At 41.0% G+C, this 18,737-nt stretch overlaps 3 protein-coding genes, 1 long non-coding RNA gene and 1 pseudogene across 7 annotated transcripts; 1 reads left to right on the forward strand and 4 right to left on the reverse strand.

Moving 5' to 3' along the window:
• Positions 1–34: 34 nt before the first annotated feature.
• Positions 35–1,383, reverse strand: LOC140782401 (uncharacterized). The gene is made up of 2 exons (XR_012107863.1): positions 903–1,383; positions 35–823 (listed from the first exon to the last, which is right to left on the reverse strand). It is a non-coding gene; the product is annotated as an uncharacterized lncRNA (long non-coding RNA).
• Positions 586–2,206, forward strand: LOC140782393 (protein RGF1 INDUCIBLE TRANSCRIPTION FACTOR 1). The gene is made up of 3 exons (XM_073128928.1): positions 586–801; positions 885–1,121; positions 1,195–2,206. Exons 1-3 carry the CDS (start codon positions 586–588, stop codon positions 1,345–1,347), a joined length of 606 nt encoding a protein of 201 aa, XP_072985029.1. The 3' UTR covers positions 1,348–2,206.
• Positions 2,207–3,428: 1,222 nt separating this feature from the next.
• LOC140800680 (glycerol-3-phosphate 2-O-acyltransferase 4-like) lies at positions 3,429–5,284 on the reverse strand (annotated as a pseudogene).
• An 812-nt stretch (positions 5,285–6,096) lies between these two features.
• On the reverse strand, positions 6,097–9,068 carry LOC140800520 (glycerol-3-phosphate 2-O-acyltransferase 4-like). The gene is made up of 2 exons (XM_073155296.1): positions 8,237–9,068; positions 6,097–7,092 (listed from the first exon to the last, which is right to left on the reverse strand). Exons 1-2 carry the CDS (start codon positions 8,858–8,860, stop codon positions 6,217–6,219), a joined length of 1,500 nt encoding a protein of 499 aa, XP_073011397.1. The 5' UTR covers positions 8,861–9,068; the 3' UTR covers positions 6,097–6,216.
• A 916-nt stretch (positions 9,069–9,984) lies between these two features.
• On the reverse strand, positions 9,985–17,409 carry LOC140793862 (uncharacterized). 4 transcript variants are annotated; one of them, XM_073145612.1, is made up of 10 exons: positions 17,152–17,409; positions 15,682–16,140; positions 15,437–15,573; positions 15,082–15,126; positions 14,752–14,805; positions 13,428–13,532; positions 13,134–13,340; positions 12,934–13,019; positions 11,116–12,038; positions 9,985–10,564 (listed from the first exon to the last, which is right to left on the reverse strand). In XM_073145612.1, exons 2-10 carry the CDS (start codon positions 16,130–16,132, stop codon positions 10,287–10,289), a joined length of 2,286 nt encoding a protein of 761 aa, XP_073001713.1. In that variant the 5' UTR covers positions 16,133–16,140; positions 17,152–17,409; the 3' UTR covers positions 9,985–10,286. The 4 variants fall into 4 exon arrangements, with proteins under 4 accessions (XP_073001713.1, XP_073001733.1, XP_073001722.1 ...); XM_073145632.1 differs by having other exon boundaries at positions 15,662–16,140; positions 17,152–17,408; XM_073145621.1 differs by having other exon boundaries at positions 15,682–16,132; positions 17,152–17,340.
• Between the last annotated feature and the right edge of the window lie 1,328 nt (positions 17,410–18,737).

Genomic DNA, 18,737 nt, shown 5'->3' on the forward strand with positions numbered 1-18,737 from the left:
TCCAACACCTCGACATTAAATTGGTAACCGGTAATTAGAGGAAAACACTAGTCGATCTTTTTTATGTGTTTATATGTGAAGTATTTAATATATTTATTTTTTACAACCTCACTGGTCCGTGTCACCCTTGGGCTAGTCTAGCCACATGTGCCCGCCCAATCCACGTGGCTCTTTTCCTTCTTGAAACGGCCGCCTTTCGCACCGCCGCAACACGGAGTCGCGCTATTCGTCCGTTGAAATCTCGACACGAAGCCGAACAGCGCACAGCGATTTGAAGGTCAGAGCAGCTGATCGGCGCCAGGTGGGCCATACGTACCCTTATTGCCGTCCCCGGACGGTTAGAAGCGCCTACGAAGGGACGAAAGGAACCCCATGGCCCACGTAGCGTGATCCCAACGGTCTGGATCGCATCACGCCCACTCCATCGAATCTTGTCCATTCGTTCGTTTTCACTGTCCTTTTTTTATAATGTCGTTGAGTTGGAAGCTCGCAGCTCCCCCACGCTTTCCCTATTCCGACTTCTCCCCTTTTTGCCTTCGGAGTCGTCGGACATTGGGTTTGAACTCATCGGAAGCCGTCGGATTGATGGTGATGAGAACGGTGGCGGCCTCGCTGGTGCCGCCGTGGCTGGAGCCGCTGTTGACCACACAATTCTTCTCGCTCTGCCCCGACCACGCCGACGCCGCCCGCGGCGAATGCAACCTCTTCTGCCTCGATTGCTCCTCCTCCTCCTGGTCCTCCACCGCCGCCTTCTGCTTCTATTGTCGCTCGGAGCGACACTCCGACCACCGCGTGATCCAGGTAATTTACCGTGTATCTAATTCTAAGAATTGTATATTGTATATTAAACCTATGCTAAATCTAATCCTAATTGCGTTCGTTAGATAAGGAGGTCGTCGTACCATGACGTGGTGCGGGTTGCGGAGGTGGAGGCGGCGCTCGACATCAGCGGCGTGCAGACTTACGTCATCAACAGCGCCCGCGTCGTCTTCCTCAACGAGCGCCCGCAGCCGCGCGGCGGCGGCGCCTCCTCCGGGAAGGCGTCGTCGTCGGCGCACACGTGCGAGATCTGCGCGAGGTCCCTCCTCGACCCCTTCCGGTTCTGCTCCCTCGGATGCAAGGTAACGCTGAAAGAGGTTTTCGCGCCAGGATTCGTGCTCAAATGATTGACCTCTCAATCTCTTTCCTCCGCAGCTGGTCGGGATAAAGAGAAACGGCGACGCGAGCTTCGTGGAGGGCGGCGAGGCGGGCGGGAGCGGGGAGGGTAAGAATACCAGGGGGAGAGGAGTAGGAGAGGGGTCGAGGCGGCGAAAGGGAATCCCTCACCGCGCCCCCTTCGCTTCTTGAGACTCACAGTAACGTACACAAAAACTTCCCAAAGATACACCAAAATAGATATTTAAGATATATATATATATATAATTTTTCTTATTTTTTTTTTCTTCTTTTTTAAAAAATTTCATTTAACATTGGTGATGGATGATATCTACAGTGGAAATAACATTCTATTCCATGTTATTGTTCTGAACGTGTAGTCATTGCTTCCTTCAGTTATACGAAGAATAGGGGTAAGAGGAATAAGATACGGGATGTCAATGTAGGGCTGAGATGTCAATCAAATGGTGGGGGGGAATGAATATAAAGGGGTAGCCCCACCATTGGCATTTGGCACAACCCATCACATGGATCGATCGATCATAGTGATTAATTCCGTTAGCCGAGGAAGGTTCTCGATCCACAGTCTTGGGTGTAGGGATAGAGCACTATAGCAGTCAGACGTGATGGTCAACTTCAAAGTCGTACCTCATGTGGAAGAAGATTTGTGCACTTGCCAGTGTAGAAGATCCCGAGAGAGAGAGAGTCTGTGTGAGGAGAAGATTCACATACACTGTGAAGTGCCAGCTTTTGGCACCTCCGCTCTCCTCACTGGCTGGGTTCATGAACTGGCTTTGAGTGAGACCTAATAAAGAGCTCTATATGATTCGAGGACCACCCTATAACGGAAAGGGAAAGGACACCTAAAAGTTTGTTGTGATTAGAGGGTCAACCCGCCTCGAGCTTGGCTCGTGTATTGGCTCGAGCCGAGCTGAGCATGAACCTAAATTTTCTTAATTTTGAATCGAATTAAGCTCAGTCCAGCCGTGTACACTGTTATATTGTATCCTTTTTCTAAATGAATTATATGTATCATATAATTTGCTGATTAGTTGTGTCACTCTTTTGTCATCGATTCTAATGTAATTAGGACTAAGAAAGATTTAATCGAAGTAAAGTAGCGACCCTGTGGTTGAGGCATAACTTTAAACTAGTTTAACACCAAATATTATTTTAAGGTAAAATGGATTTAGAGCAATCTATTTAAACCCATTCACCTCTTCTCTCCTCATCTATTTAATTTTTTTATATTTGCTGATAAAATTTAATTACTATTTTGCTCCTGAAAACACATAACTTTAATCAAATTTTATTTTAATTCTTCTCTCTTTTGTCCTCGTAAGTCTTAATGAAATATCTTCTAAACCACTTTTTATCTAGCTTAAAGTCTTTTGTTTTTAATATCAAGTCAAAACTAACGACAACAGCACTACCATTTTGCCATTGAAAATGTATTACTTTAATTAATTATCATTTCAATAATTTTCTCCCTACTCACAAGATTTTTAATAAAATATATCCTAAACTCACTTTTTATTAGAGTTTAAGGGTCATTTTTTTATATCAAATCAAAAATAACGATAACACGCTAACCTAATTTATAATTAATTTTTCTGGTCAAAATAGGCGTTAATATTGAGTAATCATATTTCTAAAAAAATGGATATTAAATGTTAAATTCATATTAAAAGTGTAAAATAGTACTTTTTAGATGTCAAAATGAGTCTTAATATTGGATAACCATATCTCAAGAAAAAAAAGTAGTAAATGTCAGAACAAGGTTTAAATGGTTAAATATTGAGTAATCATGTTTTAGGAGAAATGAATATTAGAGGTCAACTAAGTTAAAAAATTAAATACTAATTTTAGATGTCTAAACAGTATTAACATTGGGTATTAGGATTAAGAAAGAAAAATCGAGTACAAGATGTAAAAATCAAATCAGTGGACATCTTTCTCATAAAACTCTAACAAAACTGAAGAATATTATGTAGGTATATTTCATCCATCCACTAAACAGCGTCCAGATTAATTGACATATTTTCTCGTCAATTTTCAAAGCAATTTGTATTTTAAAGATCATTTTAATTTATAATTTATATTACATCATATATAATTATGACAAATATTAAATTAATTTACAATCAAACATCATATTTTTTTTAAACTTATTTAAATTTAACAAACAAGAGTACAAGAGTAGCTAACTAAATTTAGGAGCTACACGAATTTGAAACACCACCAAGACAAATAACATTCCAAATACAATCAAATCAAGCAATGTCTACTACAGTACTTCTCTCTTCGTTACTTGAGGATGCGATCATCTCCCGTTCGTGGTCGGCCGCTTCTACCGCCGGCCTCCCGCCATTGCGCTCAAGGATCACCTCCTGTACGTGGTTGGCCACTTCTACCGCCGGCCTCCCGCCTGGGCACGTCTCCTCGTGCCTCAACGGCTCAAAGAAGGTGACGTCGTACCCCGGCCGCGGATTCATGTAGAAGAAGAAGGTGTCCATGAACTTCCACCCCCTCATGGTCGACGCGAAGAAGACGTCCTGCTTCGCGTCGACGGCGACCGGGACGACGCGTTCGCTGATCAGCAGTAACGGCTCGCAGCTCGTGGTGCCGTCGGGGCAGACGACGAGGTCTCCCTTCTGGAGGAGGGTAGCAATGCGGGCGGCGTCGTCGTCCTGGTTTCCGGTGAGGGAGACGAAGGGGATGGGGGAGAGGAGGGTGAGGCGGCTGACGCTGTTGATGACGCAGGAAACCCGGCGTCCAAGGGCGATGGAGACGATGATGGGGTCGAGGGAGGTGCTGTGGTTGCGGATGCCGGTGAGGGCGTAGGTGTAGCGGACTAAGGAGGCGGGGAAAAGGAGATTGAAGAAGACGCGGAAGAGGGAGAGTAGGAAACCGAAGGGGATCCAGAGGAGGGTGAGAAGGGCGATGGGCGGGTCCAGGCGGCGGACAAGGCGACCGTCGTGGATGTCGGTGTGGAACGCCAGCTGCTCCGGTGGGACGCGTGGTGCCCTCGGGTTCGGAGGAACCATGTAGGCTTCCTATGATTGGCATTAATTAATTAGTTACTCACATTTACAATTGTAGGTTATAAGAGAGCCACCAACTTTATTTATAGTTCCTGCGAACAAACGAGCCCCTAGAATGTTGCTCTATTTTCATGAAATTAACAATACCTTGATTGCACCAAATACTAATCATTAGGACGGTCAATCTAGCTCATTGTTCATCAACAATTCATATTCAGCTCAAAAGTTTATTTGAGATCGACTCCTTTGTTTAATAAATAAGCCGAGCATTTGATTACTAATGATTAGGTATTCTAACCGTTAGTAGATGTTTAGTTCTAAAAGTCTGTAGCTAGTTAAGCTCTGACGCTAGATACGTTCACTTGCGTTTGTCTCGTTGACATCTCCATCAATAATGAACTAGCACTACCATGAGAGAAAAAGAGAGAGAGAGAGAGAGATTAATAGAGTATAGAAGAGGGAAGAGACGAAACTACCCATACATTGCAGATCGCCATGAAATCGTGATCCGATTCCCGATCTCCAAGCCCTAAATCTGGCACCTCTTCCCCAAAAGACCTCTCCAATGCTTCCTTCTTCTTAACCCCGACGAGTACCCCCGGTTCGGTCACCCTCCCGGTAAGCCTACCCGTCCCCTCGTGCACCTCCAGCTACGTCCCCGCCACCTCCGTGCCGGCGCCCAAATACCTGGTCACGAAATCCTCCACCATCACAGTCGGGTTCGCTGTCACCACCAGCCGCCTGCCCTCGCACCCCGTGAACGCCCGCCACGACTCTTCCCTCACGTCGGCTGCGTAGAACCGCGAGAGGACCCCGGCGGCGGCGAGCTCGAGGTCTCTGTGGCGCATCCCGGCGACGGAGGTGAAGATGAGGAGCTCTATGGCGGCGGGCTCGGAGACGAGGCGGTAGAGGAGGAGGATGACGGGTGAGAGGAATAGGAGGAGGAGGCCGCGGAGGAAGCCGCCGGCCTCGACGGCGAGGAGGAGGGTGCCGTCGAGGTCTGCGGCGGCACCGCGGAGGACGCGGCCGGTGAGATCGAAGTCGGAGATCGGGCGGAAACGGACGGGTGCCGCGGTCGCCGCCATCTCTCCTCTTTTGAAATGTTATGGGAGGAGGGAGTGCGATCTATATGCAGTGAGTAGCAAAGGGTAATTAGTCAACTACCCGCCCGCTAATTGAAATTACGTAAATAACCCCTTCTAAGGTATGAGCAGGAAGTAGCCCACATTCTTTTCTTTCTTTCTTTTTAAATTATAAAATATGCCCGTAGACTGCACGACCGATCGACCACATGGATCATGGGATTAATTTGATTATCGAAGGAAGATTGTTTATAGTCCCGGTTGTCTGAATATCAAATGGGAATGGGTAGAAGGAGCTTCCACATTGGCACAATCCACAGCATTTCTTTTTGATAAAAATGCCCCTAGCCTGCACGACCTTGTCTGATAATCCGACGCAATAATCTAACTTTTAAATAAATTTATTAACAGACTAAATTAGAGTGTTCGAATTTAATTTACTACCCCTTTTAAGGTTATTTAATAATTAGGATAATCGGGTGAGACTTTAACTTTACTAGCCTTGCTCTGCTGCTGATGCTCCAAGATCTTCGTTACCTTGATTTATTTATTTTATTGGATCGTATTATTAGAGTAAATATACAGGAAAAACTTTAATGTGTTATCATGTTATATATAGTAAATTGGTTAGCTGAGTTGTGATTAAAGATAATGTTTATGTTAGCACTATTCTAATCCAACCCAAACCCAGTCTTGAAGGAGACACCCTTAACTGCCAAAGTGTCAATCTTTTGGCTGCCTGCTGCTTTGTGGCCCCTCTGCACTTGGTTTATGAACTGGCGTGGATGAGAACTAAAAATTCCCGAGTACAGAGCTTATATAATTAATTGTATCCTTTGCTGAAGATTTAATCATAGTAAAATAGCAGACAAATTACGAGTCGTAGAAAGAAAATAAGTTACAATCAAAACAATTAATAATTACCACTACACTTTTCATTCCTTCTTGAAGGATTTAGACTCCACATTGCCGTCGTTTCCCCCGAGCTTCATGTACTTGTCCTTCCTCGTGAGCGCCGTGCGCTCGAACCCCAGCGCATTTGCGATCACCCCCTGCACGTGGTTGGCCACTTCGAACGCCGGCCTCCCGGCCTTGCACGTCTCCTCCGGCCGCAATGGCTCCAAGAATGTGACGTCGTAACCCGGCCTCGGATTCATGTAGAAGAAGAAGGGGTCCATGAACTTCCACCCCCTCACGGTCGACGCGAAGAAGACGTCCTGCTTCGCGTCGATGGCGACCGGGACTATCCGGTCGCTGAGCTCGGCGAAGAGGGAGCTGAAGCGGAGCAGGAAGGGCTCGCGGCACGTGGTGCCCTCGGGGCAGACGACGAGGTCCCCCTTCTCGAGTAGGGCGGCGATGCGGGCGGCGTCGGCGGCGCGGTCGCGTTTCAGGGAGACGGAGGGGATGGGGGCGAGGAGGGTGGAGAGGCGGCTGACGCTGTAGGTGACGCAGGAGACCTGGCGGCCGAGGGCGATGGAGATTATGATGGGGTCGAGGGCGGTGCGGTGGTTGCAAACGAAGAGGGAGCCGGGGGATCCCGGGGAAGGGGGAGGAGGAGGGGAGCCGCGGATGGAGAGGCGGATGCCGGTGAGGGCGTAGGTGTAGCGAACTAAGGGGGCGGGGAAAAGGAGGTTGAAGAAGACGCGGAAGAGGGAGAGGTGGAAGCCAAAGGGGAGCCAGAAGAGGGTGAGGAGGGCGACGAGGGGGTCCGGGCGGCGGACGAGGCGACCGTCGTGGAAGAAGGTGTGAGACTCCAGCTTCTCCGGTGCGACGCGGGATGCCTTCGGGTTCGGAGGAACCATGTAGGCTTCCTGTCAGAGTTAGTTAAGTCATGTTGACAGTTATAGGTTGCAATATACCCTAAGAATTTTCTTAGTATCAAATTATCCCCCTAGAAAATAATAACGTACAATATTTGCACTATTTAAAATATAACATATATACAACCTTTTATAAAGATGAAAATTATTATATTAAATAATTCCGATGACAGATTTTACGATATTATTTTTTTAGCTAGGGATGCAACGTGACATTGAGTTATAATTAATGAGGTGAATATGTAAAAAAATAATCATTCATTTTGTGCTAAATTCAATAAACTGTTTGTCTGGAATACTTATAAAGTGAAATATTGAAGAAACTATATATGACTAAAATGCATCCGTCTCAAATAATGTACATTTAAATAGTTTAGCTGTAGATATGCAAACTCTCGCTTTTAGGCCACGAATTCGGCGTGTTAAAATCTTGAGTACTGTAAAGAGAAAACGCAAAGTCAGTAGTGAGAAAAACGTGAAGGGAAAAATGTTTTAAGGAGTAAATAAAATTGGAAGATTGTATGATATCTAGGACTATTATTCATTTTCTACATTCGAGAAAAACGTGAAGTAAAACATTTTTGACTCGAGATTTTTGTTTGACGTCAGTTCAAATTCTGATATAAAATTATATAGTAGTCGAACTCAAGGATTTATTGCTTGGCATGGATGGTATGGCTTAGCAGGCAAAAGATCTCAGCTATTAAGCAAGCTATAAATGAGCCCCATCTACCAAAACAAAGAAAGATCAACCTTATACGCTTTGCTATCGAGCTGATTAAACAAGCAACAGTTTGAATTTTATCCTAATTAGTTACAGTTGGCGGTTTTTAAAACAATAATTTTCTTTTCTTTTTTTCTAGATCTGTTAAATTAAATATAGGATATACTAAGTATTTTCGATATTCTTATTATCGTCGTAACATAGTGGATTATCTTATTTTCAGGTAGCAATCGCGATTGCGCCAAATATCTTGTACCTACCATCAGTAATGAATTAGGTAAAACTTATAATAGTAGCCAAACCAATCAAAAACTACCAAGTATCACTATAGTGCAGCAGAGTAGCGAACCCTGAGAATCAGCACCACCGAGAGAGATCTAGAGAGGAGGGAAGAGACGAAACTAACCATACCTTGCAGATCGCCATGAAATCGTGATCTGATTCCCGATCTCCAAGCCCCAAATCCGGCCTCTCTTCCCCAAAAACCCTCTCCAATGCTTCCCTCTTCTTAACCCCCACGAGTACCCCTGGTCCGGTCACCCTCCCGGTAAGCCTACCCGTCCGCTTGTCCACCTCCAGCTCCGTCCCCACCACCTCCGCACCCAAATACTCCCCGACGAACTTCCCCACGATCACACTCGGGTTCGCCGTCACCACCACCCGCCTCCCCTCGCACAACTTGAACGCCCGCCACGTCTCTGCCCTCACGTCTGCGGCGTAGAACCGCGGGAGGACGGCGGCGGCGGCTAGCTCGAGGTCGCGGAGGCGCATCCCAGCGAGGGAGGCGAAGATGAGAAGCTCAATGGCAGCGGGCTCGGAGACGAGGCGGTAGAGTAGGAGGATGACGGGGGAGAGGAGGAGGAGGAGGAGGCCGCGGAGGAAGCCGCCGGCCTCGACGGCGAGGAGGAAGAAGTAGGGGAAGGAGGAGCGGGAGACTAGGAGGGTGCCGTCGAGGTCTGCCGCGACGGTGCGAAGGACGCGGCCGGCGGGATTGAAGGCACTGATCGGCGGGAAGGAGAGGGGTTTCGCAGCCATCTCTTCTCTTTTGAAATTCTACTAGGTCAGCGGCAGATATATATATATATATATAGAGAGAGAGAGAGAGAGAGAGAGAGAGAGAATGGGAATGAGATCCGTATAAAACAGAGCGAATAAAAAGATTACTTGCGAGTCGCAATCTGAAAATTACCGGAGATACCCCTCTGCGTGTAGATGATTGAAAATTTGATTTAATTTATTTGTGGACTAAGTTACGGATTACGATTACCCCCCTTCTAGGAAGTGGTAGTGAAGAGTGACGAAGGGAAGATAGGCAGATGGACGACCCCATTGAATGAGCCTGTATAGGTCTCAGGAAGTTTGGTTTGGTTAGTTGAATAGCTCAATCGATGCACGTCTCTGCGGTCAACATCTGTTAGCAATTAGTTGATTGGAAACATCAACCAACAACTGCACGTTTAATGCCTGTGCCTGCCTACTTTTACCTTCTCTCGTATATGCTATATATATATATATATATATAATGTGGAAATGATATGTTCGATTAGAGAATATCTGTAGGGTAGCGTCATTAAAGATATCTTAAAATATTACTGCCAATCGGATCCAGATTCAACCGATCAGCTAATCAGACAAATTTAGAGTTGGCAATGCATGTCCCACAGATCCTACCGATCCAATGGACCCTCCTGCTTGCAATTAAACAGCAAAGTCTCCTACATGCAATAGGTAGGGTTAAGGCAAACAGAGGTATATATGATGGTCTCTAATTGGAAATGAGGTTTGTGTTTTTGAATTTGAGGTTTATCTATCAACTAAGTGCAATTCTGTCAGCACTAGTGAGTAAAAACATGACACAGAAGAGAGAGAAGAACGTACCAAGAACTGAGGGTTGATGCGCATCTGAGGAAGTCCTTGATAAAACGAACGGTAGCTAGAAGACCCTTCGTATCAGTAAAATGGGAAGGGCTCAAACCTACTTCTCTAAAAGCATAACATCCTGCCTTGAGTTGCAGCTCAAGACTTTGATAACCAAAGAAAAATCAAATACAAACTCAGGAGCTCCAAATCTTGGAAAAGAAAAACTCAGACCAAGAAATAAAGGTAGCATGAAAGTTACGAAGATCCAATCCTTTGCAGCAGTACAAAATCAAAAAGAGTAAACAAATAATTTAGGGGACATGTTTTAATATGCAAAGGGACTGTACTGAACAGAAGAGTTGATGTAAATAAAAATCACGCAAGAAATCAAATTATTACAATAAGTCTTAGCAACAACAAGGATGGCTCTAACAGCTGCAAGGAAGATATGCCACCAGACTAGAAAAACATTTCAAAACAATATCTATCGAAAAAAATAACTCTTTTATAACCACAGAAGACCTCTACTAAAACTGGAACCTCTGCTTCTAACTGAAATGTGATGAACTGCAAGCTGTTGAATCTTCCTGTATGTACCCTACTAAATGATATTTCTCTGCTTGGGGACATATTTTAGCTTGCAAGTTTTTTCAGGCTTTGGTCTGATTTTGGGCTTAGAGACAGTGAATGCCATGTCAACTGGGCCCAGCCCACCCATCCGGTTCTCTGCACTGCCAAGGATGCTCCGTCCATAGCAATCCAAAGGTTCAAGTCGCGTTGCAGTGCCAACACCTTCACAAGTATCGAGGCAATCTGATGCATCAGTTTCAGGAGGTAAAACTAGCTCCACATGATCGGCTGCAATAGCATCCTTCCATCCTGCATGCCAAGGAGAATGTTGTTATATGCACACTCAATATAGATACGGCTAGAATGTTGTGATATGCACATTCAATATAGATATGGCTAGGATGTTGTGATATGCACATTCAATATAGATATGGCTATTTAGGCGAGTGGGGCACACCTTAAGTCAACTAACTTTTAAGGCTTTCACTTTCAATCAGAAAAAGTGTTATAGGGAACAACCCCTAATTCTGGACAATTGACACAAATTAATCTGACTTTGGTGTACTTAATGGTCTGACAATGATTTCAGAAAATTAGCTCAAACTCCAAGAATGTAATAGTTTTGTGGTTTTCACATAAACATCCCATGTAAAGAAACTTGCAGGTTATACATTTAGTTATTACCAACCATATAAAGATCCGCACATGTTTATCGGAGATCTATAGACCAACAGGTAGTAAATTATGCAGACAGTAGGAACACAAGGAACCAAGGCATGTCATACCATACATTTATGAAGAATGAAATAATTTAATGACATGCTTCAGAAGAGAGTACTTGATGAATGAGGGTATCTTACTTTGAGAAAGAAAAGCCTCTGCATATTTGCTTGAGAATAAAATAGGCCCGTGTAGATCAGAAGTCATGTGTGCTGCTGTAGAATCTTTTACATAGCTCTCAAAGTTGTTCTCACGAGTTCCACATGAAGGAAAACAACCCACTAATATTGGGTTAGCAGTTTCAGAAGATAGGTTATCCTTCTCAATCTTGACATCATTTCCGTTTGCTTTAGCAGAATCCCCATTTTCATGCCAGCCTACTGGTCTCTGCACCTTGACTTCTGAGAGGTTGTTAACGTTCAAACTGGAATCAGATTGAGCAAGCTTCTTTTGATAATTACCACTCGTGCAAGAGTCGTTCTGGTGAAGTGCGCTATTGTCTCCCAGTGTTACATTGATAGAACCTATTAGGACTTCACAGGTTTCATTGAGAACTAACTGATTTCTATTTTCTACAACTAGATCGGAACCATCTGTTTCATTCTCAGGTTTTGTTTTCCTCGTCCAAATCTGATGAGTAAAGGTCTTAGGATCCTTGTAGTTTGCATACTTCATCGAAACAGAAGACCATGTAGCTACTATAGGACCAGAGTTGAAACCATTATGAACAGGTCTCGCCGGTCTAAAGATTTGGCGTTGTGAAGCAATTGGTTGCCTAAATTCACTCGCCAATCGCATTTCATTATCCAAATTGTGATCAACATCTTCAGGTTCTAACTGCAAATTAGGATCCGAATCAACATCGTGGTCCACTGTCCAAGGAAGGTTCAGAGAGATTGGCACTTCCAAGGCATACATCTCGGACTCTGACAGAGGCCTTGGACTTGGCAATCCATCAGATCCAGAATGCCCTTCCACTGTACCAGGGGTTTGCAAATCCTTCAGTTTTTGTTCTTTCTGTTTAAGCTTCTTCATTCTTTTCTTTTCTATAAGCTCCACTTGCCTGCAAACAACTTACAGAAAATAAATTTCTGAAAATAAACAAACTGCTAAGCACAACTTTTAATCATGAGAATTAACTGCTGTTAAAGTCATTTAGGAAAAGTTGCAGATTCATTTTCATTCAACTGTTTCAGAAAATAAAAAATCAGATTGATAAACAATAACACCAAAAGACAAACTTGGGAACATTTAAAATCACTCATAGTTTTAAAAATTATAAAGGGCCAGTTAATCAGCCACCAAAATAGTACGAACTAGCTGAAAATGACATCAAATGTTCACAAAAGCTAAGGATCAGTTTAACAACCCATGATGCTAAAAATTGAACCAGCTGAAACATAAAAACAGTAGGTATGTTAAGTTGTAAAAGGCAGAAGGAAAATGTCCAGATAAATATGGATGGTAGCATTATTAATGGATCGGGTGAACAAAAATAGGCCTGGGTTCTGGATCTCCACATTCAGCGTCGAAACCTTTTTCATGTAATTTGACTGACTTTGCCCTGTCTTCAGATTAAGCAGTACCTGAAACAGATATTTATTATTTATTTATTTCTGTCCAAGCTTTATCACTATCTTAATTCATTAAATCTCAATTCCCTATTTACAAGAGCCTCACTCCATTCACCAGCAATTACTCATAGACTTCCTTTCTCCACCTTCATTCTGAACCCTCCAATCTTCTCCTATTTGAAATTCAAAATTTTCCAGCATCACCTCCTCAGCCTCTTGACCTCCATCCTTTCCTCTAACCATTATCCTTCCTTTCACTTACTTTCACGTGCGGAGAAAGAGATGTTAACATTCGCAGAGACACATCTTTCGGTCAAAGAAAGTTAAGGTTAAGCTGAAGTATCTCACCCAATATGAGTCTGAATATGATGGTAAAAAAATTACCTTTTCTGAGCGGCTTCCTCTTCCTCGACAAGCAACTTTTGACATCGCAAAGCTTCAGCAGCCTTATCAGCAAGCCAGGCTTTGACCTATGCATTCAAAAATTTCCAACTCAGAATACTTTTCCAGTAAGCAAGAGTACAAGACAACGGATATCCTGCATGCAACTTTACAATTTTTTAAACTAAAAATGATTATTATACCAGCTTTTGTTCAAGAAGAAAACTAGTGCATGCAACTAGGTTTTTCATCTCCAAAGCAATCCTCCCAGCTTCTCCATCAAACAAAAACTTCTGTATTTGTATAGTTGGACCAGAAGACAAGAAGGTTTTCTCGCTTGCATCATCAAGTATGTTAAATAATTCCTGCGATGTAATGGATAACCTCGAAGGTTTCACTTGGACAACTTCCTGCAGAAGAAAATAAGATTCAGAAAAGGATGTTGGCCCGTTGGACATCAAGAAAAAAAATAGTGAAGGAAAAAGACAACATCTTACCAAAAGAGCAGTTCCTGCCTTGACATACGTCTGTGGAAGTGAAGCGAACCCTGGCTTATATATCCATGATGATAATGCTCTTATAATTGAAGATCCACTAACTTCCTGATACATGTTCCTCGTAAGAATCTCCTTCTAAATTGGTGATTTATCAAAAAAACATTTAGGAAAAACTAAGATTATAGATCAGCCTGTGATATAAAAACAATCTGGCTATTAACAGAGTAAATAAGTTGGGAGATGACTTGTCTCAGGTCCAAATAAAAAAGTTAAATTAAGTACTTGAGAACCCAAGACTTTTAATGCTATATTCCTGTACAACGTAAATGTAGGTCCATCAAAAGACCAAATTAACATGTTATTTTGTGATGCATTGACTGATTCTTTCCACTGAGACTCCTCCCAAATACAAAGGACTCAGTTTTGTAGACACTACTTTTCCTCTTTTAAGCTCTTATATGGTTAAGAACTAATTTTCACAATTATACATCCAATAATACTAGTATCTGAACAAGTAAATACATTTTACATGTTTGCAGTACAATAATTTGGTAATATAGATTATCTAATTTGACAGAGAGAGAGAAGAGATATATGGGCAGTGACACTCTTTAACAGTAGATATATATACCATGAGATAAAAAATAACCTAGGATTTCAAAAGGAAAAAAGGTATCATGATGATGTGTGCAATACTATTTGGAAGGTAATAGCTAAATCTACCACCACATGACAACAAACATACCAAAGTCCACAATTATTTTGAGTCAATGAAAAAAATCAATCGCATCATCTGTAGGTCTACACCCAACATTTTGGGAACCTCTATTTCCAGCTATTTTGCTCTAACTACGGTGTAAAACTTTTGCCAGAAGTTTTCTGTCAAAACAAAGAATTGCATTACCTGACAGGAAAATTCTTTTGTTGGTTTTATCATAATAAAGTTGCAAAGTCACTCTGTTGACACTAAAGACCTGTGTTCAAATCAACCAATCTACACCATTTTAAATCTTGTCTTCTCAAGGAGAAATTTTTATTACTTTCCAAAATAAGTAATGTACCAATAAGGCAATCATAAATACTCAAAGACAATTCATGAATATAGATTCATAGGCATATACATACAATAGAGAGTGACAAGTACATACATATAGATTTATATAATCATATATAAGATGACACTCTTTAAACATACGCTCAGACACAAAAGTAGGGCAGCTAATAACTACAAAAGTAGGAGGTAGACTAGCATCAGAAATGTTACTTAAAATAGGCTGCTTGTAGACAATAATGCATGACAATAAAAATTTAGCCAAATGATCACCTCTATAGCCATATCTGCAAGTGACACAATCTCTTTTGCCTCATCCACAGAGAGCTGGTCAGCACAAAGAAAAGCATTAACTGTTAGCATTTTAAATATATTCAGTAGACTTTATATTATTACCAAAAAAAAAAACTGAATCTGGATTAGGCATGATCTAAGGGTCACTCCAGATAAATTATATTCATAAAATTAGACTAAACAAGCTGGCCATGAATAGGTCAATCATTCTCAATTTTCCAATTGGCTAGGTGTTCAAGTTAGTTTTCAGTTTCAACCAATTCAATTACCAGCCTCTGAAATCGTAATCATTTTTTAATCATAAATTACCTTGTCCCAGAAAGCGCCCACACACTCTCTGTTCTTCGGAAAGTCCTATAAAATGTCAACTGAGAGCATCAGAAACCATATTTACAATATAAACAGGATTATTAGGGAAAAATATTATTCAAGTTGCAGAAGAGATAAGATCTCTTAAATTATCAATAAAATTAGCATAAAACAGCTGCCAATAAGTTATTCTTAAACATTAAATAACAAAATCTTGTGGAGTAACAATATCTTTAAATGCATGTTCTTGTAGAAGTAACTAATAACTTGAATGATAAGACCAAGTTCATTCAACAAGAGTTGCCAAAATACATTTCTACTCAGTTTTATCATGAAGAAAAGCTAAGATAAAGACCTTATCTATATACAATGATCGGCGATGTACTCGTATATGTCGTCTATAATTTATGGAAGAACAAAATTCCCGAGAACACTTGTCACATTTCTGCAATTGAACCTTCGATGGAGACAATAAGGGCCACCCTGGAAGATCTGCCAGAAGAAAAACAGCAGGTAATTTTGCATGCAAAGCCCAGCTTATCAGCGAGTCAAAACCTATCACTACAGCAAACCAAAATACCTGCTTTTGACACGACATACATTTTTCAGGCTCACCATTTGCCCTTGCAGCAGCCTGAGCGAAAGCAACAACAGCATCAGGAATTTTGAGAGCTTGCATTAGCTCAGCTGTGCTCTTTGTCCCCTTCGCTGAGATACTGCCATTTAAACTATGCACCGACTCTCTAGTCCCATTCTTCTCAGAGGTCAGATCATTGCAAAGCTCAAGAGAATGGTTATTTCCTTCTATGCAATTGTCCACCTTTGAATATTCAGAAACCCGGCTGCTTCCCTGCTGATCAAGTGCATGGAGCAATTGTATCCACTGGACAGAACTATCGCCAGATCTAGAAAGTGATAAAACTGGCTCTTTTCCTATTGCTTGTCTCATAAAATTGCCAACAGAACCTTGTTCTTCCTTTTCTAACATTTCACTTTTCTCAGGCTTCATTGCATCAGGGGCACTACAAGATCGGACCTTTGCAACCGACATCTAAAACTCTGAAGATTAATGTGTTATTTCCTGATTAAAGAATAATATAAAATAATACGTACACCTTACTGCATTATAGTTGATGATAATACATGCTGAAAGGGGAAAAAACTGTTAACAGGAGAAAACAAAAAAGTAAACTATATGCATATGATAAATGAACTACAAGTATGACAATGTCAAATATTTTCAACTACTTAATGATACATCACTATTAATCTCAGGTACAGCTGAGTAAAGGAGTGAAAAATAGCAGATTTAGTACGAGGGATGGAAATATTAAAAAGAGGGATGACTCAGATCCCAAAGAACACCCAATTCCATAGCACATGGTGATTGGAAGTAAGTCATAGAGCAACCTGCTTCCTTCAAACTACACCTTTTCTTTTTGTAAGTCATCAAAATATAGGTACAAAGATGAACATCCATAATTTGTTGAACGTCTTGCAACTTAGGCAGAAGAGTTTTAATGAACTGCAGATCAGCAAAATGATGGACATATAACAAAGTGTTAAGATACTGAACTCCAACAGGATCTGTACAAAGCACGACGATCAACGTGGGAAGAGAAGAATGTCAGATTTACGAGTAGGGCTAATAAATCTATATATTGAACATATAGATAGGAACAGTTGGATGTCCAATCAACCAGAAAAGAATAAAAGATACTAACAGCATCAGATCAATAAGAAACAAAAATTATAATCTACAGTGACATCTCATACATCAGATCCATGAGAACGGAGCTAATCTACTCCATTCATCAAGCGCGTATTCACAGAACAGATAAAAATTGATCGAGAAACCCAATCCGCGGCCTTCACAAGTATCAAACTAAAACTGGCAACTAACTATAACAATCAACATATAAATCATCAAAAGGATCACTCTTCCCATTGCATGTGGGACTACAAGCTCTGCGCTAATCACCCAAATATGTCCATCTTCGCATCCTACATCAGCACGATCGCAAAAACTAGCCGGAAGTACCAATCAAGGGCGAGATCATGCTTACTCACCGGTCAAGGGGATCGAAGTAGGCGATGTTTGATCGAGAACGTCGGATCAAAGATCTGCGACTGGCGATCGGAAACGGTAGTCAGGATCGCCGATCCGAAGCAATGGTTCGAAGGAAGATCACGGATATATCGGGGGAGCGAGAGGTGGCGGAAGAAACCCTAAGGAACGCAAGGATCAGGAGAAATCGCGAAGAAGACGAAGGGGCGAAGGTGAATTTATATTAAGGAAGTGGGAAATAGAGTTTCTAGGCGGTCGTGGAGAAAAAATGGACAGGTCGACTCGTATTAATATTATTCTTGGGGAGAAAAATATATTAAGAATATTTGAGATGAAATATATCGTTTTGTCCGATATGAATTAAAATTTCATTTTATATTTATTTTTCAAATTTAGATGTTTGGGAAATTAATAAAAAAATACCACCTTCATTATATTTTATTATTATTATTTATACTTTACTTTATCATAATTTATCTTCGACCCACCTTACTTTACCACGGTACTTATCGTTCGATCCTTTTATTATAGGTTTAATTCCTTAAAGCCTTGTTTAATTTGAGGTTACACACTGAACTCAATTAGATAGTCTTATTTTTTAAGTTTTAATTTTTTTTAAAATAAACTCAATTAGATATAAAAATAATAATAATAAATTATTTGGTTACTGAACCAGTTTAGGAGTTCCTCAATGAATCAGTTCAAAAAAGTTCCTAAACTCAAAGTAAATAAAGCTAAAAATATGCAGAACTAGATTTGAAATGAGTTAAGCTTAATTAATAAAACTTGGGCTCAAAATTAATTTCAAAGCTAAGCTTAGCAGAGACCGGCTCAATCAAGATAAATTCAATTTATAATTAGTAATATATGTACTGTAAATAATAATATTTTTTATTATATGTTTAGTGTAATTTAATTAAGTTTACATCATCGAAGATTTAATTCAAGTTTAATTTGAAAGATGATTAATCTGCTCAAAATAAAATAAACTCAAGCTCGATATTCTAGGTTAGACTTGAAATTAACTTTCAACACAAGTTTGAACAGAGCTGCTCTTAACTGGATTACACCCCAATCTATGAATCCATTAATTTAAATATGACAAACTAGATAACAATAATAGAAGAGGTTGTTTCTATATTTTTATGTGAACGTTTAATATATATATATACATATATTTCTTATATTTTCAAGTAACATAGCATTTGGTGTGGCTTTATGAATTAATATGGAATAAATATCTGGCATTGGATCCTTTTTTCGAATGTGTATAGCAAGAAATGTTGTTATCCATTTATCCTATTGGCAAAAATGCCCGGGCTCGAATAACTCGAGTACTTTCGGGCTCGAATAAGTCCTACGAATTGTGAATAATCATAATAATACAAGTAGATGAGTATATACGTACTTATACCTTTGAGATAGTATCAATTGCATAAATTAGATAGTAGAAAGTCAAACCATTAGCACAAGAGTCAAAAGGCCCATATTAGAGTATTGGCTCGACCCTAAATTTAAAAGGAAACTATGTTGTAAGGTTAAGTTTCAAATTCCCCATACCTTGTTATAGTTTTATTTGTGTCATTTT

Source organism: Typha latifolia, chromosome 1, assembly GCF_019914945.1.
Source record: "Typha latifolia isolate L0001 chromosome 1, TyphaL0001v2, whole genome shotgun sequence".
Taxonomy (NCBI): Eukaryota; Viridiplantae; Streptophyta; class Magnoliopsida; order Poales; family Typhaceae; genus Typha; species Typha latifolia.